This window comes from Strix aluco, chromosome 5 (assembly GCF_031877795.1).
Source record: "Strix aluco isolate bStrAlu1 chromosome 5, bStrAlu1.hap1, whole genome shotgun sequence".
NCBI classification, from domain to species: Eukaryota; Metazoa; Chordata; class Aves; order Strigiformes; family Strigidae; genus Strix; species Strix aluco.
The window spans coordinates 15592316-15619111 of NC_133935.1; the positions used below are offsets into that span (position 1 = coordinate 15592316).

Consider the following 26796-nt stretch of genomic DNA (forward strand, 5'->3'; position numbering starts at 1 on the left):
CTTCAGTGAGATCAACGACTGAATGTCTGATGTAGCAGAGTCACCAGATCGTATGTCCTCACTTCTGTCTCAGGAGGTAAGAGACACCAGGGACTTGGTTTGAACTATGCTTTCAGGGGCTGATTTTGTTCGAGTTCTGTCTTCTGCCACTTTCATGCAACAGGCCCAGTTCAGTACCAGATTGGAGGAAAGCATGTCATCCCCCATCACTACTACTGCAATCATAGACTGGGGGATTTGAACCAGGTCGAGACAACAAACAATTGCTAGACAGCAGACTGAAAGGGATCGGCAGTAGGCGACAGAAGTCTTAGATTTCTGTGTACAGGCCCCAGGCTTTGTATTTTGCTCTGAGACTGATATAAATACAAGTGTCATGTACAAACTCTGGGACTTGCAAGGAGATGAACAAAGAACTTCAAGTGAAGGAAGCATAAAGGTCATAAACATGTCATTATTCACTAGAGAGAGTCCTTTTTCATAGCTGGAGTCTCACCACCAAAGAAATGAGTGAGACATTTTCACAGAAAATCTGTCCTTGCCCTTTGTGTATTTTAATACCACGCTCACTTTGCTGTTTAGTATCTGTCAGTTATTTAAGGAAGAATGAGAGGTAACACTAGGTTTCTGGTGCACTGCTTAGTCCAAAGAAAGTCTCAGAGATACTTGCCCTGTTATTTCTGTCTGTCCTAATCTCTCTTGGGATATGTGTTTGATACTACAGACATATGTGTGGTTGATTCAGCACTCGGTATTTGAGGGCTGTAGTTAGCATGGATGTTCTCTCCCAGCTCGAGAGAGGGCTGGCAGTGTGCTGATGCTTCTGACTAGAGGACACCCCACCTGGGGGTGACCCCCAGCCCTCAGCTAGGTTGTCACTGCCCAGAGGAGCCAGGGAGGGGCGGCAAGGCAGTCAGGGAGGGGCAGTTCAAACCCATGCTGTTGCCACAGTGGGGCCGCACAGGCCGCCTCTCCTGCCCCGGCCTTTCCCCCAGCCGCAGCGTGCCTTACTTTGCAAGCCACCCGGTGAGGGCAGAGCTTCCCGAAGCCCAGGGGGGGCTGGATCCGTCGGAGCAGTGTCACCACATCCAAGTGTTTGATCCGTCCCCTAAAGAAGAAAGCACAGTGAGGGTCGCATCCTCAGTGTGGGGCAACCTGCTGATTCGCCTGCAGAGTGCGGATGCAGCTAGAAGTATCACTGAGATCTCTATGGCCCCACACTGCACTCCCTGTAGCCTGGACACAGCTTCAGGTATTATTTCAGGCGTCTTGCATTCCGTGCATTCCTCAGGATTTGCCCAGCACTCGTACAACTCCTACTAAAAAGCCAGCTGTCCGTCATACACGAGTCAATACTTGCAAGAACTGACTTCAGTCAAATAGTGCATGAATGGACAATTTGGGTTGTCCTCCCACCACTGACTTGCTCAAAATCTATGGCTGCTTCCTTACTTGTTAGTCTTAGGGCTATAGCAGGCACAGAGGTTCAACAGCTCTCATTTTTCCTGGCACTTTACCTCCCATATAAATAGCCCCAAGCCACTGTCTTTTGATACTTGTTTATGCTTTGGGCTGTCACTGGAGCCTGTGCAGAACAAAGTGCTGAACTTCCTCCATAGCAGCAGGTGGGTTTCTTTTAAGTTCTGTAAATGGCATCTCAAAAGACAAATTCTCTCATGGAGGGAGGAGACCTATCAGAGCCAGAGGTGGTGCTTCAAGCATGGGACATGGACAGGGAAGACAAAAAAAAGAGCTTCTCTTTTATAGATGGGAAGGAACAGGATGTCATCTGGACTGAGAGGCTATCTATTATATGGCTTCAGTCACTGCAGTCCTACCTTCAAACAAGCACAAATAGTAGCATCTGTTTTGTTAGCAAACAGTGTATTTATTAGAATTCTGTGCTTATGCCCTATCCATATTAAAAGTCTCTCTGGGAAGTCACCACGGATGGGAAGAAGGGTTTCAATTTATGTATCACTCTGATAATGTGACATGGCTTCACGTATTGCAGAACAGGAGCCCAAATTAATCTTGACACTATGTCTCCTAAAGTGATCTGCTTTTAGTTTACGCCAAGATTTCTTTCCACAGTTTTTGCATTATGAAGGGGGCTTTGCAATTACAATTGTCAACTGTACTGTAATGCCAAAGGGATCTAAATGCACTTTAAGCCTAAGCATGTGTCAAACAGAGCATATAATACTGAATGTCAGTTAAGCCCTTGTGTGAGTTGTTCTTGTGTAACTTTAAATCCCTGCAAGTCTGCTGATGTGAATAACCTTGCAGACAATGTAACGCAGCCATGTGAAGGTACAGGTTGTGATGGGCCTATATGACTTATGACAAAATGGAGATTTGAGCACAGCAGCTCTGCTGTGAGTAGAAAGTCAAATAGAAGAGCCACAGCTCAATATCCCTAACACATGCAACAATAAACCAACCTTATAACCTCCTTTGATTAACCTCCTGCTTCCCCTCCCTAAACAGTCTACATCTCCAATGTCCTGCCAGGTTGTTCAGCTTAAATGATGAGACTTTTTTGTGTATCCTTGCACTGCTGGCTTATGGATTCACCACCAGATACTTTGTGAAGGTATCTATTTTAGGATTTTTGCAGAAAAAAAAGTGTTCCTGAAGGGGGAACAGGGCACTTACTGCACTGGGTCTAGCGAACAGAAAATAGCGGGCCTGTTCTCCCTGGGAGCTCTGATATCCAGGCTGGGTTACTTACTTGGCTTCAGGGTCATACTCTGCCCAGATCCTTTTAAACTCATCCAGGTGGTGTGGTCCTAAAATGGACCAGTCCCGTGTCAGGTAATCAAAGTTATCCATTATAACAGCTACAAAAAGATTGATGATCTGCAAACAAGGAAAGAGATGACTTGACGGATGAGGCAGGTAACAGTAGACTTCACTGGGTTCTCCATTTAAGGTCTGGATTTGGATTTACAAAATTAGGAAGTAAATGGGAGTGATTTCTCTGTTCCCCCATGCCAGCCCCCCAGTTTAAATGGGAAGATCCCAGAGGCTGGATATTCTCAGCTGGTCACATTTTTCTCTTCCCTACTAAATGGATGAGGCCCAAGTTTGCAGAACGCTTAGACGTTCTGTGATGGCTTTTTATTTACCTGTGTCGTTGCCTGGCAGAATGGGATAGTGGTGGGAGAACCTGGGATTTGTCCTCTACAGGCAGTGGGGCTGAGATAAAAGTCCTTTCTTCTGGCCCAAGACCAAAACTTTTAAAATGTTGCTGCTGTTCACTGGGAGAGTTTTGCGCACTGATGCCAGCTGCAGAGCATGTGCTGTCGCTCTGAGCAATGCTGCATTGCCAACACAGAGCAGATGCAAGTGGGATATGTGTATTCTCACAGTCATTGCTGCTGGCAGGGGAGGAAAAACCTGCTCAGCAGCCAGAAGGAAGGTAGGAGGGAAGGTGGGAAGTGTGGCTGAGGCGTTGCTAGCCTCAGCACAGCCCACAACACGCTAATTTGGTTTTCTCATCGAGGGGGAGGGGGAAAGAGCGCTCCTTTGCTGTGCACAAAGGATTGGGATTGGAAGCAGAGCATCCCCCAGAGCTGGAGGGAGGAAGAAATGGCAGTGATCAAGGGGGTGTTGTCACTGAAAGGGTGCTGCTGGGAAAAACCCCATGGGGAGATTTTCTCTCTTTGAGATCATTCTTCTGCTGTGCAGTGCTGATGTCTGGGGAGGCAGGGGCCCAGTCTGAGGGCAGGTTTTGATTGCTGGGGTGGACTCACCAGGAAGGCACAGAGCATGTAGAAGCTGATGAAATAGAAGACGGCAAAGCTGCTGCCACAAGAGTGATCGGCTTCGGTGGAGTTGGCTGGCTCCGACTCTGGGTCACACTTCTTGTCTGGGAGACATGCCAGCATGATTTCCTGCCAGGCCTCACCAGTGGCACACCTAGGCATGGCAAAGGGCAAAGGAAGACAGCAGTGACCTTTGATGTGACAAGGACTGACACATTAGCAACCTGTTCCTGCTCCCATGAACATTAATGGGAGTTTTGCCACTGAGGTCAGTTAAGAGCAAGTTAGGCTGATGACTGAGCTTTGACATACACTGTCTTTGGCTAGTCTGGGTATGGGGCTGTTATGTTCCAACCAGCCAGAGTCATCAAGATGTGTATGACATGGCTATAGATTGCATGAAAAAACTCCTTGAAAATGAGGAGAGAGAGTTGAATTCGTGCCAACTCCCCACCTTGTCAGCACCCCTCCCTGGTGCCAGCACATCTGGCCACAGCTGGAGCAGGATGATGTGCTGAGCTCAGCTGGGCAGGGCCGTGCCAAAGCATGAGTGGGAGTTCATGTCCCTTTCCCTGCTAAAATAAGCTGGAAGTCATACTGGCTAGGTTTGAACGGAGGGAGGAGTTTGTGATGCATATCAACATTTGAGAGCACTGAAAACTGGCTACCTTCTTTCTGAGTAGGAGGACTTGCCTCCCTCCCCAGCACTGAGTGTTGGCCAGTGTCAGCTGGCAGGGTACAAAGCTTAAGGGACTAGTCGTTTCATCTGACGTAACTTCTAGGCTCCCCCGCTAAGGGACAACATGTTTCTACTCACCTCGTGAGCATGACACAGTAGAAGGAGGTAAACTGTGCCCAAGAGCAGAGGAATCGTGCTCCCAGACTGACACAATCCAGAGCTGTCAGACACCCACCTGAAAAGCAGCAGCACTGCCTGGGGGAAGGTCTGGAAGTTGTTGTTGCGGTTGATTTCTGTGGTATCGTTCAGCGCAATTTTACCAAACACCTGGCAGAAAGCAAAGGTCTTTTCAGGTTAGCCCTGCAAAATCCCCAAATCTCTTGTCACCTGTAGCTCTTCTTGGCCTCACCCTGACTCTGATATTTAACATAATCTGTTCCTCTCTTAAAAAAACTGTTTCCACAGGTCTTTCATATTTGCTGTTGCCTCCCTTGCTTGTACTTTATCACCAGAAAAGCACTCATTTTGTAACAAGAGGCATTTTCTGTTAAAACAAGACAGCCTTCTTTATTTCATAGGCTGTGAATACATGATGCCTTATTTTAACAGGTACTCATATGGGGAGGGGGTCCAGCTCAAAGAAGGCTCCTTCCTTCATTGCTTATCTGTCTTCACCAGGAGGAAATTGTAGCAAAAGACCAGCAGCTGCAAAGCTGTGAGCTTCCAACTCTGTGGGGTGCCTTGGATCTTCCCAAAACAATGTAAAGTACGTTGCCTTGGATCTGGAGATTATCCAAATGCCTGCCCTTCTAGTAGTCATGCTTGTCATCAGCAGGTGTTCCAGGCCCCCTCCTCCCGCTCCCCCAGAGTGCAGCAGTGTGAAGATAATGACTAGATTTGCCCAGACAAGGATGGCTTACAGCTTCCTTCCATGCCCAGCCAATCACTGCTGCACCAACTAGTTCATCCAGTCATAGCACAGAGCCTGCAATGATCACCAAACCCTTGTAGGGGTCTGTCCTTGGATGTGAAGTCCTCAGTGCAGCAGAATTTCAGGCTTCTTTGAAAAAGTCTGATATAGCTTTGGTACTTTCGGGCACTGGGACGGAGAGCTTAACAAACCTTGCCTGGCAAAAAGGTCTCTGCACAGCATAGTCAGTCAGGACTATTTATTCCCCATCGATAGCAACGTGACAGAGATCTCAAGGACCAAGAGCTGTAATCTTGTAGCCAAAACAAGCAGCAGGAACAGAGCAGCTCTGAGAGAACATGGAGCTTCTTTTCAAGCAAATGTCACCAATAATTAACACCCCAAGAGAAACAACGATGTGAAATGAAGCACAGGGACAATGGTGGGGAGGCCATGGCAGGTGGGAGGGAGGGTCTGTACATGGTGGCTTTCTGCAGGGTGCCTCATGGACATGTGGGCCTTCCCAGCCCCAACCGCCCCCACGCCACGGGTAGCAGTGACAGCCCCAGCTGCACTCAGGAGGAGCAGGAGGACAGTTTAAATGCTCAGAGGCAGTTTGAGCTGAGGCAGCCCATATTTTTCATTTCAGCCAAGCGTAGGCAAGGGAACTTCCCATGCTGGAAGTCTGATTTTCCTTTCAACCTTGCAGTTCCTCTCACACACGAGGCACTGGTGGCAGCTACTATGGGTGCCTTGCATCAGGCACCTATGAGGACCTGTAGGTAGAGGTTCCTCTCTTACGGCCTCTCCAGTCTGTGCCTCCTGGGCCATGATGTGAGTGGCTTCATCTATCAGCATCAGTTTGGATTTTTCCACTTGAGCACATTAGGTAGCGAGGCTTGAATGTTGTTACGCTCCAAGTCAGGGCAGTAGCTGAGATAAAGTGGTAGGTCTCCTTTATATGGGAAATTCTTATATTTTCATCAGCTCTGGTACATCTAATCTTTCAAGGTAGCTGCTTAATGGAGTGAGGAAAGATTTTCCTTCCTACGTGTTCCCATAGAGAGGGAACTCTATGTGTCAGCAGGTTCAAGAGAGCAGCACACAAAATGTCTGAGATGCCATTTGGACAAAAAGTGATGATAATAGGTCTGTGGGCTCCAAGCAAAGAGGTTAGATGAGAAAAGTTGGTTTTCTCATTGGAAGACAGGAGGGCAGAAAGCGATCTAGTAATCTAGATCAATGTGAAAGACAGATGTATGATCTTCAGGCTGCTGAGATGATTTAAACAGAGGCTTGAATGTAAGCCAAGGCTTAAATAGCCAACTTAGAACTAGCTGACAGAAAAGGGAATAGAATTACAGAATAAAACATCTAGCCCTGGCAGTGCCCTGATCATTGTAGACCCCATCTGCATGGGTGCTTAGAAGCCATTTTTAATGCTTTGTGTAGCTACATAACACTAGTGTAATAGTCTCAAGTGATTTTCCTGTATCGCACAGGTAATCCTGTAAGATCTTGGCCATTTGAGCTCATTAGGTATCAAAGGCAAAACTGTCAAGTTTACAGTATTAGCCTAGTAGAATAAATGACAGCTGTAATTACTGGGGGCAATTGAGATAACCTGTGATAATTCAAAAAAAGGTGAGTTTTATTTTTCAAACTGGGGCAGGGCAGATGGAGTCTATGAAAAGATATGATTATAATAACAGGAAATAAATTAAAACAAGGTCACAGAGGTCAGATGAATTTTGTTACAAATTCTGTCGGCATTGTGAAACCAAGAAGACTGTCACGTTTGAAGACCTCTGGAAGCAATTATGCCATGCCTTTCTATACTTTGGTCTCTGGTCCCAGGTGGCTGACTTGTCTGAGATCTTTAATTAACACTGAAGTGGAAAGTGAAGCTTAGTTTGAAAAGCAGCACAGCAAATGAGGCTGAGACTGTCCCAGGCTGGGCCTATATCACATCCTTTCTTCACTGGTCTGTATGCAACAACAGTTCCTCGCATAGGTGAATGCTCAGGCTGGTTCCAAGTTAATTTTGCAAACTGAATAGAAAATTGTACTGATGCAGCTTCCTGAAGAACTAGCACAAGCATAGAGTGTCAGTACGATGGGTTTGATCCCATATTTACCTTCACAGGTGGAAATCAAAAGCTGCTCTTTACAACTCAGCGGAAGTTACGCCAGTGTGAAAGTGATGGGAAAGAAAAATTGGGTTTGTTCAGTGCAGCATGGCCATAAGCCCACTGAAACAACTACTTTGAACCAATGAGTCCTTTTACTGTTTGCATATTGCATTCTGCCATTAAATGAGTTGTGGCTTTTCTTTTTTTTTTTCCTGGAGTGTGTTGTGCTCCTGTTGGAAGTGGATAGGCAGACAATGTTTTCCAACCAAAGTTAGCTGCTGTCTTACCTTAATGGGTGAAAACATTCTTGTAAGCCCCTACAACCACACATTGATCTAGTTACTTTGTAAGTCAGTTCCAAAAACTCTAACAGGAGAAGATAGACACAGATGAGCTCTTTAGCATCACTTACCTGCATCCCGATCACGGCGTAGATGAAGAACAACATCACTATTAAAAGAGCCACATAGGGGAGAGCCTAGAAATGAAAGGAAAAAAAGAGAGCACTGTGTCTCCACAGAGCCCGACACACTGGAGCCTACTTCATGCTCCTGGCTTTGGGAAACTGGGCGGAGGCTGTCTCCAAGCGTGGAGCCTGTAATTTGCCTAGGTAGCCACTAGATGCCTCTACAGGCCCACATTTGCTTGTCCTCCCAGCCACCACGTGCTGCCACCCAGCTCAGGCAGGCTCTCACCCTGCTCCCACTCGTGACCACGTAGCTCTGCTGCCTTCAAGTCAGTCCTGCCCTTCACGGAGTGAGGAAAGTGAGGGCAAAACCAGTGTCTACATCTGCTTACCAAGAGGAGAAAACTCTGATAACCAGTATTATTCTGGCACTAAAAGCAATGTGATTTTTTCTGGATCCAGTCTGATGAAATAAAAACTGCAACAGCTGTCAAGATCCAAATTCAAGGCTTCTGCTAACAATGGCTGGTACCATCCTAAGTACCTAAAGCATCATCTCAGCTTTGTTCCCTGTTCAGTGTTAGGTGTCTCTGATGGTGTCTGCAATGCACTAAGTGTCTGTGATCAGCTGCTGAAGAGGAAATGTGGAGCCCTGATATGCAGAGCTGCCTCATAAGGAAGAGGCCTGTACAATCATCACTGAGTGCTATCAGTTTCCTCTGCCACTAGCAGGAATCAAGGGTACAGCTCGGGACCTCCCATGCTCAGGCTTTTGAGGAGGAATTTTCTACTCTGTTGCTTTTGAAATATCTAGTGCTCAGACCAGAGATTTCCAGAGCTCACTTCTGAGGTAATGGGCGGACACATCCTGAAAATGAGAGTACAGCGCCTGATCTGGATTCTGAACACCCCATTTCACAGAGTATAAAAAGCCTACAACATTTTTTTTTTTTAATATAAGATTATTTACACATTTTAAGTTTATGCCTAAATTCAACAGGGCTAAATGAAGAATTGAGGAAAAAAATTCACTGATTACTATGGAGATTTGACTAAGATCTACAGAAATCATCTCAAAGAGATCTGAATATTAAAATGGCAAAAATTCAAACCTTTAAACAATGTCTGTAATCATGATCTTGAGGCTCAGGGGCAGATTCCTGTGTGTTTTATAGGGTCAGACAAATCTATATGGTTATCCCACAATGTCTGTGGAGATACACCATGCTCCAAACATTTTGTGATGATCTATTTGAGACTTGATACACACAAGACCTAAGAAATGCTCCTGGGATAGTGTCCAGACAGGACCTGAAGTGCATAACCTTACCAGTTCTTCTATCTTTCAAATGGGGATGGGAAAAGTGTTTTCTCTCCTGGCCATCTAGCCCTCCACTTTCTTCTCATCCCACTCCTCTCCACTGATGCATCTTCCTACCCATCTCTGCCCCTTATTCTCCTTCAGCTCCCCACCTCCCGTATTCCACTCCTCTGGCTTTGTCCTCCTCCGTCTCCATCTTTCCCTGGCTTTACCACTTTGTCCTTGTGATTCCCACGGCCTTGCCTTGCCCTCAGCACCCCTCTCACTTCCTACTCCTCCCACTCACCAGCCTGGGCTGTGTCGCTATCTCTGCAGGCGGAAACCCTGCTGAGCATTTTCCCACCACACACTCCTCTGACCAGTGCCCCATGTATGTGAGCACTGTGCGCCATGCCCAGGGCACACGGTAGTTACGATGGGATCTGAACTCTAGCAAAAGTTCGTTGCTTATTAGGCTGCCCTGTGTGAGCAGATGCTTCCTGGAAGCATGTGGGGACACAGAGGAGAGCCATGCCAGACAAAGTCTGGAGGGATCTCAGATTTTGACAGTGGGAGTGGCCGTATTAAGAGCTCTGCACAGTGGCTATTCTTAGCTACCAAAGGAGCCTCCCAGTAGTTGCAAGAGGAGGAGCTCTAAGCAATGAATACCATGTTATAAATGGCTAAAGGCTTTCAAGGGAAAAGGCACTTGTTTGCAGTGCTTTTTTTTTTTTTTTCCCCCTGCTGTGGAAGATACCTCCCTTGATACTTTCTCCCATCACCCTACAACCCTGCCTAAAAGTGACTCTCCAATCAAAGAGGTCTCAAGGTCACTGGAGGGAAGTACCAGACCCTCCCTTTCCCATCCAACTCATCCTCTCCAGCCAAGAGTCATGGCAAGTTGAGCTCAGGATAAGAGCGAACTATTGCTAAAGAGGCTGGAAGGGCACAGGGGCAAGGGGAGGAGAAGCAGGAACTGGAAAGTGTGACTCTGTCCCCTGCATCAGGGATGGCTGAGCTATGCCAAGGGAATCTCATTCCTATGCAGGCGGACAAAATGGTTCCCACTGGAGCTGCTCAAATAGCAACCTGGAAGTTAGCAACCATGTAAGCAATGGAAAAAGTCCATTGTGGTACAGATGTGTAGGAATACTGCTGTGCAGTATTAGATCCTCTGGCAGTCAAGGAGTGTGCAAAATGAGAGTCCTTTGCATGAGCCTGGTGGTCTGGCTACCAAGACCACCTGAGAGCTGCATCGGAAAAGATCCAGACTGATCCCTAGTGTACACATGTGCTACTTCTGCTGACAGAGACAGAAGTTGTGGGGATTCACAGCACTGCAGGCTTTCATCCCAGCTTGTGTTGTAGCTGGTGAGGTTTAAGTTTTAAAGCGTAGATCAGCTCCTTTCCCATCTGAGTTAATACAAATGCTACTGACCATTTAAAGCCTCAATCTGAGGGATATATGGTTGTTGGTTCAAGACTTGTGTTGCACAAGTTACTCTTTCATGCTTTTGTCCAGTGGTGTGTCCTGCATCTTTTCTCATGCTTAGACCACAATTTGTATTCCTGTGCTGTCTCTCCCTGACCCTTCCTCCAGACCTGCCCCAGTAACATCCAGGTTGTGCTGGCCCAGTAAATCCAGGTCAAGTACTTGTAAAATGCAGGAATATGCTATGCTTCATCTCTAACTACCATTTTTCTATAAATGGCTAGGTTAGGGTCTGGTTTGGAAGCAGTTTTTCTAGCAAATAGCTATCTGTTGGTGTTTGTTTTTCCCCAGAGGTGATGATTCTTATCTAGCCTGGTCTCCTTTGCCTTCCCCTATCCTACTCTGATATTTTACCTATCATGAAAATGTAACCTGCCTCTGGGGCAAAAGCAGCAGCAATTTAATAACTTGGCATCATTACCAGGGCCAAAAGTGTGAGGCCAAAAAGGTGAAATTCTTCCTGGATGAAAGCATGGGGGTCACACATCTCTAATACTCACTGGAAATCCTCAAAACAAGGCTTAAAGGAAACTTAATTGAGACCCAGGCCTTCCCCATAGCTGTGTATTTCACTTAAAGCAACAGATATGAAATACAGCTAAAATAGAAAAAAAAAGCAAATTGAAGGGTTACAGACAGGCGGTAATTGAGTTGAACTGAACTATCAAGGCTGTTCAGGAAGGTCTCAAGCAATGACTCATGCTTTAAAGACGAAACTCATACCCAGGCAGTCATGCCCTGCAAGCCCCATTTACTTGACTCTCATTCGTGCCCCCTGTCACTGGTGCACACAGTTCTGACCAGCAGCTTTTGAGCTCAGGCACTTGGGTGAAACCCATCCCCGAGAGGCCACCAAGGGGAAATAAAAAGGAGTTAGGTCTTATTTAAAGATAAGAGAAGGAATACCTGGAAGGACTTGATGAAGGTCCAAAGCAGTGTCCGGATGCCCTCCCCTCGGCTCAGGAGCTTCACAAGACGCATCACGCGGAAGAGTCGGAAGAAGGTGATTGAGATACGAGAGTTTTCCTCTGCATTCTGGAAGCCATTGGCACAGAGGCAGGAGTTACAACAGCACGGGAGGAACAGGGGCCCTGGGCCACAGAGGATGCTATGCTGAGAGCTCACTGCACTGTTCCTTGTCCTTGTACTGCTCCCTGGGCTTGCACTGCCCCGGCACCCCAGGGATGGGCCGAGGCTGGTCAAGCCTGCCCTCTCTCCCATGGCAGTGAGGCTACTCTATGGGGGCTCTCGAGGCCATCAGCCTCTCCCTTCATGTTGCCTGGACTTTTGGGGATTAGGGATATGTTATGGTATGAACCCCTCCATTACATCTCCTCCTCACATTGGAAAGATGCAATTCTCCTTTGACATTGTACTGGAGGAGAAAGACACTTTCACTTTTGACCTGTCTTGGATGATTTACTCCAGCGGGCACCTCAGCCAGCAGTTCTGGTGAATCTGGTATCGGGCATCAGCCACGTGCCACTTGCTCTGCTGGGAAACAGTAGCAGGTCCCAGGTCTGCTCCAGGGTGCGATACCCCATGGGGGCATGGCATGCACTGGCCCCTGCCCAGCTGCGGCCGTCCCTGGCACCTCGCTGTCCCTGTGCTGCTGTGGCCATGCTTCTGGGGGCCGGGCCATGGTCGCTCACTCCTGCTGCTCTGTGTTCGAGCCTTTCGCATTTCTCATGACCCCTTTGTACTTCCCACAGTCTGTGCACTGACTTCTGTTTTTTAAAAAATATTTTATTTTGGGTTCACTGCTACTGTTCAAGCGTGCAGTATTTTAAAATAGTCTTCTAGCCTGTTTTTTTCTCACAGCATCTGCTTTATCCCTAAGCATTTTCCCCTGGGCTTGTAACCAGCTCTGACGTTCCTCAGCCTTCACACATGTGAAGGCAACACCCATCTGAGCGCTGCTGTGGCAGGAGGCTCACCTGGGCCTTGGCGGAGAACCCGCTGCCTAGCTCAAGGGGATGCAAGGCACAGAAAATGCTGTGTTTCCCAGTTCATTAACCCTCTAGAATACTGTGCAAAGCCTGGGGAGCTGGTGGTTTCTACTAGCAGTACTGTGGGAATGTGACCTTCTGTCACAGGGGGAGATAACACTGTCACCCTGCCACTTGACCTGCAAAGAAGTGCACAGAAACCCTCTCTTTCTCCCCACCCAGCCTGCAAAGACTGCAGTTTGCATCTAAACACCACCGGAAGAGCAACATTTAGGAGGAAGAAACAGTGCAGATCACCCCCGCTGTTAACTACTCACCACTGTGTAAACCAAGAGAGAACAGACCCTTTGGATTTCCTGTCACTGGGCAGTGAAAACAGCAGCTGTTTGCCTGTCTGCTCCTGATAAAACCCCAGGCACAGGAACCACCCGCATGTATGTTTCTGGGATTAAATGTCCAGATGAGGACGTGTACCTGTGTGCTGCATGTGCTTCTGTTTCCAACCCAGGATGAGCAGAGTGATGCTCTGCTCCTGCTTGTGCAGCCGTGGGGGCATGCAGGGGCCATAGCTGCTTGCTAGTGTGTGCAAACCCCGCTTGCACAGAAAGCACAGCACTGTATGTACAATAGTTCAGGATTACACCCCAGCTGCAGTTTGTCTGTCTGCCTGTCTGTGGTGAATCACCAGTAGTTATTTTGGGTAGCTTCTGCCAGTCTGCAGCAAAGGCTGATGCTTGCTGCCCGTGCAGTAACTGGGTGAAAAAGACTAGGGGAGCAGGCTGTGTCAAGGAAAAGCCTGGGTGTTCCCTACAACTCTCATCATTCCTGTTTTCTGACTTGGACAACAGGCTGAGGGTTTCAGCGAATCAGAGGGAATTGCTCTGAGGTGAGGAGGGAATGTGACCTCCAAGAAATCAAAAATCATAGCATTCAATACTCTCAGCACTACAGTCCTAGAGGGCTAACTATAAGGTCACCCACCTCTCCCAATCCTGCAGAAGTTCTATGGCCTCCCTTCCACTTTCTCTAAGAATCTAAATTTGAATAACACCTAAAAGAGAGCTGAGGTCCAAATTTAAAAGTTGTGTGAACAGCAGTACTGCTGTGGTTGTGACAAAAAAAAAAGAAAAAAGAAGTTTCTTATTCTACCTGCTGCTGCTCTTGTTAGCTTAGCTTTGGATGGCAGCAAGCTCAGACATGGGTCTGGACAAAGGTTTTAGCATTCCTTCATCTTTTCTTGCTGAGAGGAGTCAGCTGCTGTAGGCAGAAAACTATCCCTGTCCTCCTAGGGTCCTGGAGTAGGCAAAGTCTAAGCAGCAGATAAAACAGAACAAATTCCTCCCTGATGCAAATCTACCATTTACTGGCATCAAACCATTTAGCCAAAACCACTCAGTGATGCCTCGGGAGATTATGGTCATTTTAAGACTAGGTGGCTACAGATTAGCCGGTGCTTGAGTAGCCTTGCTTGCTTTCTCCTGGCTTTCATCCAGCTTTTCAAGGCATATCCTTGCCAGAGGAGGGAAGCTCTGCAAAGTGGCAATCAAGAGAGTGGAGTTACTACAACTCTGTTGGGGTGGTGTGCAAACTACCTTGTACAGCAAGGCAGCAGAATTTGTGTGCACCATTGTACAACATACTCTTTTTTTTGTGCAAAGTACGAACTCAAATGTTACAGTGAACCACCTCATTGAAGAGGAACTTCAGAGTCCCAATCCTTTCTAGTTTGGCAGCTTGGACGTGAAGTCACATTGCAAACTTATTCAGCATCACATTGATAGCGTCATAGTTTGTTGCTAACAAGAAATCTTACCAGGTCTAGTTCTCTCTTGATGATTCATTAGAAGGCAGAACGACAGTTAACTTGACCAAAGGAAAGCTCAGGATGCACAAGAAATACACATGTGCAGCATATTCACAGCTCATGTGAACACCAGACTCACACCAATACACGACATGGCAGCTTCATGCACAAATAACTAGGCTGGGCTTGGAGAGAAAAGTCGTGATCACGGGGAAGAGAATAAAGGAGTGTGTTAGAAAGAGTGTCACAGAAGCTGGGAGGGTGGTCTGTATTTTTGGTCTTACCATAGAGGAAGAGCATTGGGTATGTTCAGCTGGCTTTAAAGAAAGGCAGACAGAAATAAGCTGTAATAAGTCTCCAATCAAGAGCCCTAGTAAACTAGGTCTTGGCTAACACAGGAGCAACAAAATGGCAGAAGAGGGCAAAAGGGAGTTTGAAAGAAATGCACAAGAGGCTGGGCTTATTCCCTAGGACACCCAGGATCAAAGCTGGCCATGGCAGAAGTAGGTACAACTCCCACTGAATTTGAGGTGAGCTGTATCTGCTACCACCACATGTGAATTGCACCCAGTATCTCCAGTGGAGGTACTGATATTATTAAAATGTTTCTTGTATCACTAGTATCATGTTCAATACAGGGACTAATTTAGCTCCCCAACTCAAATCCAGGCCATGTCTGCACAGGGACCAGCCAGCTTCTAGTGCATCAGTCTGATTTGTAAACCCATAATATCCCAGTGTTGAAGCAACACTTTCTATTTATATATCCCTATTCTCTTACAGATAGTTCTGGGTCATAACATCGTGTTACTAAGACAATGGGTTGGGACAGTCTAACCAGCTCTTGGCAACCCTACAACACCCACCACCAGCTGTGGAAAGTGAGCTGGTAAAGCTGGTTAGCTTGCTGTACCTTCACCTACCTCACAGCAAAGCTCCAGGGACCCAATGGATGTGTCCCTGAAGGCCAGGCTGAGCTGAGCTGAGCCCTGGTCATGCCTGGAAGAGTCTAGTTGCTGCAAACACTCTGCCTGACATTCCTTAATTAACTTCTGTGGCCATTTCCAATACTGAGAGCAATTCTAAAAAACACCCAAGTCTGCAAGTACCCTTAGGCGTAAGAAGCAGAATTGAAAATTAAATAAAACCAGCTTTATCGGGAGTTGTTCAGTTCAATAGTAACATAATCCTTCAGGCCTAAGCTCTACCATATGCCCCATATGCCAAACCTGTCTGTCATTACTTCCTGTGACTACATTAGCAAAGCTGTAACTGATATATTTCTTCTTCTGCCAATGGCAGAAATCACCTCTGGTGCCATGGGAGACTCCTGCAGTATGCTTCTGCTCTCCAAGAGCACTGCAGTAACCAAACTGGCATTGTATTACCTAAATAAAAACTGTAGTTTGGATGCACAGCCTATTTGGTTATATAGGAAAATGAGAAAAATTAAAAACCCAAGGTACACCTAACCATATAATAGTCTTTTGCGTTAACTCACTGGTTTGGTAGTGTCGGCTTTCATTGCTTTTATCCTCCTCTTTCACATGTTTGCTCTTGTGTTTTCTTTTAAGATCACATGCAGGCAAAAGTTGACTTGAATACCAAAAAAAAAGGAGTGGTGCCCATGGAGACATTTCTTACAGATCAGGCATAGATTTTGATTTCGTGTTGCTGGGCAAACATCTCCTTTCCAGCAAAGAGTTTCCCTATCCCATCCCCCTTCCTCTTTCTAGTTTTGCAAATAGTCTTTTCTAACAATAGGAGGACCCTTATTCTGCTAGTTGCTGCATTCCTGGTAGAAAGCCCCTTCAAACTAACTGAAGGAAGCCCAAAAATTTTCAGCACCTTTCAGGATTCTCCATCCTTCCTGGCTGACAGTGCTGTGACCGACTGGCTGAAGAAGCCTTGTAAGTTACTGTTGAATATTATACCTCAATTGTCATCTTGATATTGTTAATATTTCATCAGAAATTGCAGATAATAGTAACATAACAATAAAAAAATCTGTATAAAAGGATATGACTATATAAGGCAGTGTTGATATGGGATGCTGAACTCGGAGGAGTTGGCATCACGTTGAAAAACTAGAAACCAAAGGTTCTGAGTGCCTTTGGCACTGTTAAGAAAGTGAAGTAGAGGTTGGCTTACTCTTCTCTTATTGCCTGAGCTAACTAGCCTTTGTTTTAAGATGGGGTCAAATAAGTAGCAAATTATGTCACTAACTACAGTAAAGGCTCAAAAGCAGCACAGGAAAGGTTTTGTTAATGCTGGCAGGTGGCATTTGTATAAACTGTAGCACTGTGGGCTGAAGTTCCTGATATGCTTGTGCATACAGTATTTTGTGCGTGAACATATGAGGGGGAAATCAACCCCCAGCTGTGGGTTGCTGAATAAATTTTCTGATATCCACAAAGTTTTCAGAGAGGAGTCAAATCCTACCATTTTCCACCTGTGCCAAAAAGTCACCATATGGACCTGAGCACAGATAGCTGAGAACCTGTTACTGGGACTTCCAAGTGCGGCCAGTCCTAACTATAAAGCAGAGAGAGCTATTGCTAGACTTTCTGATAACCTTCAACCTTGCAAGTGATGTGGGTATGCCAATTTTAGGACAAAGACAGGCACCTGGCACCTGAGAACATAGTAGTCACATCAGTTCGCAGGGATGGAGGCATTATGATAGATATTTGGAATTAAAGCCAGTGTCTAATGCCCATCTGAAGTGGATAGGAATTCATTTCTACAAATCTCAGAACCATGTACAAAATCAAATCCTCATCTGTTTAATGTCTTTGAAAGAGCTTTTGGAGAAGCTACACCACTTAACAGAAGGTGGCCTTGGCTGTACTCTGTTTTACTTGCAGCCATCTCTCCTCCTGCACGTGGTCTAACCTGCAAAGGAACTTCAAGTATTCTACCCTGCTCTTACCATTTGGGGGCTAAGTAGCATCCACATAACTGAATGAGAAAGGGCAACAACAATAACAGTGCGCTCAGTCAAGAGATGATGCTCTGCACAATTTCCATCATAGAGAAAAGGGACCTGAAGTGTAAATCACAAACAAGTCCAGGGGCATATTAAGAGTAATGTAGAAGGGAACTTGCAGGCTAAGAGTGGGAAGAGAAATATCTGAGGCAGGATGCATCCATGTAAAGACACTCAATGGGGATGAGTGCAATGAAACTGCTTCGGTCATTTCTTTTTTTCTTTTTTCCCCTCTTGATGTCACCATATTTAAAAAGGTAATAGAGATGCTAAGGAGCAGAAGAGGTGAAGAAACAGAAAAGCAGGTTCTGGAAGCCAAAGTAAAAATTCAGTATGATAAACACTGAGGGAACCCTGAAGCATGTCTGAAAAGCTCCTCAGAATATTGTTGCCTGTATATATCTCATTTTAACTATGCTCAATGTGTACCAGAGCAGCAATATTTTAAACAGATGCATTGCTTGAGCTGCTGCTAACCTGTGTGCATCCTTAAAGTCCCTGCAGGCACAAAAGTGAAAGGCACAACTTATGCCCATCATGAATTCAGGATCCTGGGTAGGGAAGTCTCTGGGAAAGAAGACAGGTTTATTTAATGGAGAAAGACTTAAAATCTCGGAGACCACAGCACCAAATAAGGTAACTGATAGTACTGTGTTCCTGCTAATTGTGCTCCACCTGGGTAGGTGAGGCTTACTGGCGGCTACTTGCAAAGAACATACCACCTCCAGATGGGTACATCAGAGCCTCCTGAACCTCCATACTGACTCACATATCAAACTTGGTGTTTGATCTTGCCATCAAGTCAAGGAAATCGTTTTCAACAGGTTGTGCTTATGAGTTTCCAAATCCTGATTATAGCACAAATGCTTTGGAAGCTAGGAGAGGATAAAACTTGCACTCCAGGAGAACCAGTTTCAATGTTTCAAGAGCAATACGTAACAGTCAATATTGTATGATGCTTATGCTGTAATGTAATCCATCCTGAAATTCTGAGAAGGGATGACTTGGTTCTTCAGAGCTGTAAAGACAGGAGAAAAAAAAATGACCAAAAAGACTAAAGAGTTTGTGCCATCATGGTAGTATGAAAGCCCCCTGAAATATTGATGGCTTAGAATATCTTCTGGATAGATAAAGATTTGGAAATAAAAAAAATAAGGTGTGTTAATAAATAGATTCAAATGAAAGTTTCAGTGGAAAAATCCTGAGAAGATATATCAATCCCACCTCATCCCTGTGGAACAATGGAGGTGGAGGACTGTGTTGAGAGGTTTGAGTTCCCTGGGGTTTTTGGCTGGTTTGCTGACAACTATAATGGCTATCCAGAGAAGCAGCACCTTGAAATGCCTGAAGAGGAGCTCCATTAGGTTTGTACAGCATATATTTAATATATCCAAGGAGGCTCCTTGACTGCTGGGTAAGTATGTTTCAGTAGTTGTAGAAGCCTGACTGCCACTGAGATGATGGTACAGGCAGGTGTCATTCCCATTACCAGCACTATTGATGGTAGTAATTTTTTTACACCAGAGGGCACACTGAAGATGAATTCAGCTCCTTCAGAGGATCCAGTCTTTGCTAGGAAGGCTAAACTATTTTTTTTCCTGATGTTTAAGGAGTAAAACTTCCTTGCTGATAGTTGTTTTACTTTCTAACCAGACTTCTTCCATTCGTAGGGAAGAATCTCTTTTTGCAAGACAGAATTCAACCCTTAGGTTGTGGAGAACTTTGGTCTGGCTAGATCTGGGGAACATTTAAGCAGCCAAATGCACAGTGTTATTGTTGCTTTGTTAGTCAGAGTTGTCTCAGTCAATGAGGTGGTACAATGGCAGCTTCTAATTTTGCGTGGTAGCCCTAGGTTTGAAGAGATGAGACGAAATCTGTGTTTGAGACTTTGGCACCATGATATGACAGAGTATCTTCTTATTTCTCAAGAAAACAAATGGTCAGGTGCTTATGTTGCCTTTTGTGACAAACAATCTATAATGATATTTCTCCACTGAGGAAAATACGGCTTGTGGATGAAGTTCTTAGAGACCACCTGCAGTACTTTGTTGTTGGTGATGGATGTCTGCTAAGATGTTCCCTTGATTGCTGTTGCAAATGCCCCTTGTTGACATCTGGAGAATGAAAAGTTACCCATGAAGATGCCATATCTGTTGGAAACTTGTCCATTGGTCTATTAGCCTTCTGCCATGAGGAAGGGGGTGATAGATGTTCACTTCTTGCTTTTTTCTACTTATTGCAGGGAGGATGCCTCTGAGAATCCACACTGCAGAGTTTGCCTGAGCAGCGTGAAGTGCTGTGTAGCTCCTTTGCAGTTCTAGGATATCGGTCTTTTCTAGCTCAAGTTGTTTGTATCTAGACGTCCTCTAAGAGTCCTGCCTACTTTAGCCATACTGCATCTGTGACCTTCTTGGAAACAAAATGAAGGGCAGAAAGAGACATTCTAGGGAAATTAACTCATCATACAAACATAGGTAAGATTTTAAGGGAAAAAACAGTTTCATTAAGGGATAGCTGATGAGCAACAGGGATTTGATTTTGTTGCTACAGGGAGCGAGAAGTAACTGAAGGGCTGTTTCAGCTGCTTGGCCACTTCATCTTGACTGGATGTAGAGGGCACAAATAGGGCAATGGCAAGCCAACAGCACTACTGTTCTGGAGATTTTTCTTTCACACATGTGGGTCACACTGAGACGGGATCTGCAAGGACATGAGCTTTAAGAAGAACATGGTTTTAGCAGAGTATAGGAGAAAAAGAGGTTTAGAAATTATCAGTGCCATGAAGACATCATAAAAGAGAAGACACCAAACTTTCTCTTCTGTTTGTAGTGTCAAAAGTCTGAAGTGACCTCAGGAGGCTGGCTGAGTAACACAAGTCTTTGTGGAGAGCTGGAAAAAGTCAGGGTTTCAAATCAACCTGGCTGCTGGCAGGTAATAGCCTGCCATTACACTGGGGAGTTACCAGTGTCCAGGAGTTACCAGGAGTTACCTTCCAGAGTCATCTGTCTGCCACTGCTGTGTGTGGTTTTAATCACAGGAACTCTAGAGATAATCCACCTGCCACCAAAGTCTGTGAAGTTATTATAAGACCAGACAGAAATGTATCTGGTATTTCTCTGACAGGGAATACTACTGGATTGCAGATGGCATAATTCTCAATTCCCACAAACTTACAGTGAAATCAAATAATTAGCAGGAAAAAAAACCCCAAATGTGCCAGACAGGCTACTCAAACTCTGGATTCTTCCATTAAGTGTGCAGTACTTTGAGAATTTCTGGGAAAATCTTGAATAAAACTAGCCAGAATTTTGATTTTTTTTCCTACAAAAATATATTCTGTTAGAAATATGCTGATGCTGAAAGTGAAATGTTCTGAAGAACCATGTCAATTTTGAAAAAAAGCATTTCAGGAATGTAAGATTGAAATCTTACATTTTGTCCTTGGACATTTCAATTTGAGTTTTCATTTCCATTAGAAATGTTACATAACTACAAAAAAAAATTAAACTGGATTAAACTGGTTTTACTTTACTTAAGCAAATGTTTTGATTTTCCTTAATTATTTCTGTTGGAATGTCCTTTTAAAGAAAATTTTGCAATTTAAAATTTTTATTCTATTTTAAAACAGAAAAAAATGTTACAAGGGGCTTTTGTGAAACAAAAAATCAAATCCTATAGCTCTAATCTGGGTGAGGCACCAGAGGCTTTTTGGATCATTTTCATAAATTGAGGTTTAGTTTTAATGCCTATTAGAAAAGGGCACTATCTTACAGGAGAACAGGAATCAAGGTGTATGATGCTACCTTTTCTGGGGCAAATAGCCACACCTTGCTGATTTTCCTGGAAAAATCCCTGAGCTGTTCCAGTGCAATGTAACATACTAATCCTCAGACAGCTCTGTGGGAGAGATTAAAATCTCTTGCACTGGGAAATTAAAACTTTATTTGGTGCAATAAGGGGAATTAGGAAAAATGTGACACTTGCAATGAAGTTTGCCATTATATTTCTGCCTGCACTAACTCATATGGGTCAACAGACATCAAGTGCTAGCTCATATATGCATTTATACTTCACATAGATTCCACGTGATCTCAGATCTCAGGGGAAATATTTGCATATCTGCATGCAACAAAAGCCTATTTTGAATACAGTTAATAAGGTCAAGGTAACTTTTAAAGCAAATGAGTCCTGCAGCTATCAGGTTTTTTCTGTTAATTTCCTATGTATTCTACAATTTTGAAATTCTAGAGCTCACTTTTCTAATTAGCTTCAAATATGCAAATCATACCAATTTGAATAGCTTATTAATTAATTTAATATATATATCCATGAAATTGTCAGACAGTAATCTTATGATTCCAAGTGCTTAAGGTAAATATAAGGAAAGTCAATTGCTTTAATTTGGTTATGCAGATTACCCTAGACTGACAATTACTGGACAGTTAATGAAAGAGTCACTTCTTACACAGCTGAAAACTCTATTTTTTTCCATGACTTTCAGAAAAGTAGAACAATTGGTAAAGTATATCTATGCAAATTATTCTTAATTTTCAGGATGTTTTAATAATCCTTCTCATTAGCTCTGGGTAAATGATGAGTTCAAGTCTTAGGGTAATCAAGCCTGTGGGACTCCTGAGAAACAAGTAGATATTAAACACTATCAGAGATGTAGTGCTCATCTTCAGGTACAAGTAGCGGTCTGACTCAGAGAAGCAGGTGCAGCTTGCCTGTTTTATAATTTGTGTTTTGTGGGACAGGTAGCCAGAAAAAGCTCTAGAACATCTGGATAGGAAGGCTTTGAAGATAAAGCCATCCATGAAAATAAATGTTGAAAACCTACTTGTGTGCAGGACCTTTTACTTTTTTTTTCACAGGTGGAGTGACTTTAAGGATTTCCTGGTTTGAGTATCAGCTGAGGAGAGGTTTTACTGATTTCAACACCTCTGCCAGAAGCCATGTGTGACACAGCAGACTTTTTTCATTCACCTTGCCTTTTCTCTTGACAAATTCTTGATCCACAGGGCAAGGCCTTCCCAAGGAGGTAATCAGGCTCTCCCAGACCAGAGGAGACTGAGGGGCATGACCCTGGGAATAGACAGAACTGAGCAAGATGGAGAAAGAGAAGGTGTGAAAATTTAGAGTTCCCAGGTCTCCAGCTTTCCTCAGCTCTATTACCATCCATGCCAATGGTTTCCTCATTGCTGTTCCTAAGTAGTCCAATGTTCCTTACTGCCTTTGCTATGGCTTTTAAACACTGAACCCAGCAGTATATTTATCACTGTGCTGGAAAAGGCAGTCTTCTTTTCCTCCACCTCTTTAGGAAGATTTATGTTCTCTATAACATTGATCATTTTTCTTTTTTCTTTTTTTTTTTTTTTTTTTCATTGTCTGGGAGGGACAGAGGGAGGGAAATATGTGGGACTGGTTTTCCCAAAGGGGCACAGCCTGTATCTGATTTTGACTCATTCTGCATGACAGTTCTTTTCATATCCACGTTCTCCCATCCCAAATACCCAAATAAATCATATCATAGAATCATAGAATTCTGTGATCATCATCTTGACTTCTTATCTATAGCAGTGTTGTGAAAGCACAGCTGCTCTAGAAGACTGCAAGTAGAGAGATGGTCTCTGACATGGTTTGGCCTGCTAAGGTTCTTGTGTACTAAGACCGTGCCGCTGATTTTGATCTTGCAATGAAATAGAAGAAAGAGACTGTTTAAAGCATTCATATCAGTCTTAGTTACTCTAAAGACACACTGTTGTGCACTGTATAAGGTATTGATTTTTCCATTTCTTGTAACGTCCCACAGCCTGTTTTGGAAAGGATAATGGCATCAGAGTTATTCTCTAAGATGAATTTTCTGAGCCATAGGTAAGCAGGAGCTTTCCCTGTCTCCAACACCTTGCAATACTTTGTTAGTACTGAGAGGGTGAGTAACATCTACTGGCTTCAACTTCCCCGGGGGCTGATGATTTGAGAATTTAAACAAACTCCCAGAAGTATGTCTTCCTTCTGTCATGGCTGTGCTTGTCTTCAGTGCACTGAGCATTTGAGCGCTTCTACAGCTATTTGTTAATTACTTATTAATTAGCTGATAGGATTCTATGGTGTGGGAAAAAGATAAGGTAGAAGGAAAAATGAAGAACAGATTGAAACTTGGTGCCCTCTGTGTATTGGTGTTACTGGGGTTTCTCTGGGCAGCCTCACCTGCCTAGGGCAGAAGGGAGGCTGGAGACCTTTGGACTTTGTGGGGCTTCGTCTGTGAAGAGGTTTGCTGGGAGCTCAGTATGAAGGGTTTACCGTCATGTGGTTGACAGGAGCACATGAATGTGGAAGGAAGATTCAGCAGCATCTCTGCAACTCTCGTATAACTGATGGGGAATTACACTGGTAGTGCTAAGGTCAGAAGCAGGCCTGCAGTCTGCAGCAAAATACCCACTCGGTATGATAACTCTTCTGGGGACTAATGGAGCCAGATGGAGACTAGATCACGAGCAGGTTTTTCCAGAGCGGAAGGCGGACAGTCTATCAGCTCAAAGACTCTGCATGCAGTGTTGCCAGAATCCTTCGTTTGACAAGCCCAAAGGCTCTGGGACAAGGTGAAGATGAATGAGCCATCTTGTGCTTTGATGAAGGTGCTGAAAGAAACTGCACATGCCACTGAAAACAGGAAAAAACCCAATCTGCCTTCGTTCAAATGCAGCACGACTGTGGACTGCAAGAGACAGTAGATACAGGTGAACCAGCAGCCCCCGTTACTTTTGGGTGATGAATCTCTGCTCAAGGGAGGATAGCCAGAGATACCAGCAGCCCAAAGCGAGAGTTTGTTATGGACCATTTTCATTTGAGATTTGTAGCAGTTAGTATTTAATTCTCAGGCTGTGTCTTTTTATTGCCTTTTAAATTAGAAAGTTATTTAATGTTGATGCAGAATGTTTCCTAGAAGAGAACAGCCTATAGAGTCGTACTGGATTTCTGTACATTAATATGGGCCACAATAAAGCCTACAAGCCATTCTGGGATTGGAAATGCCAACCACAGGCATTATCAGTGCACGTTACAGGTAGTCATATGGAGACTGCAGCTAGCTGTTACAAAGCTACTGAGCAACATTTTTTTGCAAGAATAAATGATTATTGATTTGATGAATTATTTGTTTAAAAAAATAGTAGGGATAGTTTGGATGATACGTAATGCTCACTGTGTATGATTTACTGTGTTCAAGTCTGGGCAAACAGTTGAGACTCAAAATCCCTAGCTCTAAATATCAATTTGGTTTAGTGCCTTTCTATTAACAAGTGTTTCTTTACTGCCGAGGCATCTTTGCCTTGATGTCTGTTCAGCTTATAAAAAGATGTCACTTGATCTGAATTTGGTTGAAGCAGATTTTCTCCCAGTCACTCAGAGAAGGCTCAGCAGACAGCACTGCTGACTGGTATCTCTGAGTTTAAAAGTGGATTTTGAGAGAGCGACTGGGATGTGACCAGCTGGGATGTCCCATTACTCTGCAACAGTTTTACTAGCAAATAGAGCCAGAGCCACATTTTTTGCTATCAATCAGCTGACCATAAGCAGCAATCCAGTCTCTACAGCTAGGTCATCTGGATGCAGCAGGGAATGGGGCCCATTTAGCAGATGTCTAGGAAGATATATGAAGCAGAAGTCATTTTGCTGGCATGTTGTGGCAGACAGTCTTCACAAAGAACAGACCAGTGAGGGAAGGTAAGAGCACAGCCATTTTAAAAACAGTTGTCTAGTGAGAAATTAAAAAACCCCTATGTTTGCCTGACTGGTACATATGCGGGTAGAGGGAGTGGGGCAGGAGTAAATAAGGGTGCTATACTGACTATAATAGAAAGGGTAAAATTAGTTTATGTGTGTTTACCTTTGATTAGAAATGTAGCTGGGGAGCCACATTCTCTTGCCTACCAGCAAAAAACCCACAATCAGGTCTTTATTTAATGGGAACCTCAAAAATTCCTGTTAGTCTGTGCATTTGAGTTTGCAGAATGGTACCCATCACCACGCTGAACTGCTGCTGAATGCCTGCCACAAAAACCTTCACAAAGGGGAACAGCCTTTCCCCTGGACTGATGGTATCTTGGCTGAAGACAGACAGTAGGTAGAGAGGAACTAATTACTGTCTTGCTGAAAACTACTCCTAGTGCTCCTGGGAATGGGAAACATGATCTCTGCTACCCAAGATTTCAGCAAAATTTGGAGAAAGTCACTGGGGATAAGAAGATGGGGGGGAAGAGAAAGTTAAAGAGGAAAACAAGTAGAATACTTCTGTTTTCCCTTCTTCCATCACCTTCATTGCTTTCATTGCAACTGACAGTGCAATCTGGAGCCAGTTAGCAGATCTCTAAATATGCATAATAGTACGAGATGGTGCACGCAATGAGGTCTTGGAGGACCGATGTTAAAAGCTCTTGTAATTTGGATGAAGAACAGAAGCTTTTACATCAAAACTGAATGAGTGAAATACAGGGGATTGTGCACCCTTTATTACTGCAATCTGCATGTGTAGAACAGTGATGCTGGAAAATTCCTTGGGCATTATCAACAAAGTAGGTCTTAGCAAAAGGAGAATTAAATGCCAGAAAACATCTTTCACTGCTTCAAGGAATTGCCTTAGACGACAGAACTAGCTGGATTTGAACTCACCTGAGCACCTTTTTGACCATCGAACTTATGGTGCTTAGGAAGCTATCATTAATTAACATAAATATATTCAGAGACAATCTAAGGAATCGGAGTCAGAGATTTTTCTATGGATTCATATAAAGATACAATCTCTATTAGAGTTCAGGGAAAGTTAAAAGAAACTTTTGCTAAGCAAAAGGAATGATTTATCCTGGCTAGCAAGCCAATGGAAAATATAAGCAGCTTGGGGTAGTTCTAATGTTTTTTATTATCTTTTGGGCGTTTTAACTAGCTTTGTGGAAAAACATATTGGAATTAAAAGGAAAATGAAATATAACTGTATTATATCACAAATGTTGATGCCAGAATATTGTACTGGTTGGGTTTTTTTTTTTTTTTAAACTGATGTGATAGAAAAATGAAAAGAAAAATTAAATACTGGTCAGAAAATCTGGATGTAGGCTTTTTAAAGAGCTCTTTGTACTGAAATCTACATCACACTTATTTTACCACTGAACCAACACAGGACAAGGTGTGTGGTGCTTTGTGTTCCTACTATTAGCTATCATTGTTACTGTAACAATAATTTACGCTCAAATAAGAAAACAGGACTCCTTCACTAAAAGCCTTAAAACCCTCCAAAGTTTTGGGTATGTGAAAGCCTTCAGTAACTAAAAGCACAACCCACTTCTCAGTGCAGCCAGTGAGATGCTGTG

General features: G+C 44.2%; 1 protein-coding gene across 14 annotated transcripts in view; it reads right to left on the bottom strand.

Moving 5' to 3' along the window:
- CACNA1C (calcium voltage-gated channel subunit alpha1 C) overlaps positions 1–26796 on the bottom strand; it is a 498259-nt gene that overhangs the window by 25603 nt on the left and 445860 nt on the right. For 10 of the 14 annotated variants that reach the window (XM_074826113.1, XM_074826100.1, XM_074826112.1 and 7 more), the window contains 7 exons: positions 14727–14759; positions 11596–11724; positions 7904–7969; positions 4685–4776; positions 3759–3924; positions 2735–2862; positions 1012–1108 (listed from right to left, as the gene is read on the bottom strand). In XM_074826113.1, the coding sequence (XP_074682214.1) occupies positions 1012–1108; positions 2735–2862; positions 3759–3924; positions 4685–4776; positions 7904–7969; positions 11596–11724; positions 14727–14759 (711 nt within the window). The remainder of the gene's footprint in view (positions 1–1011; positions 1109–2734; positions 2863–3758; positions 3925–4684; positions 4777–7903; positions 7970–11595; positions 11725–14726; positions 14760–26796) is intronic. The other 4 variants (XM_074826102.1, XM_074826108.1, XM_074826103.1 and 1 more) reach the window with 1 other exon arrangement.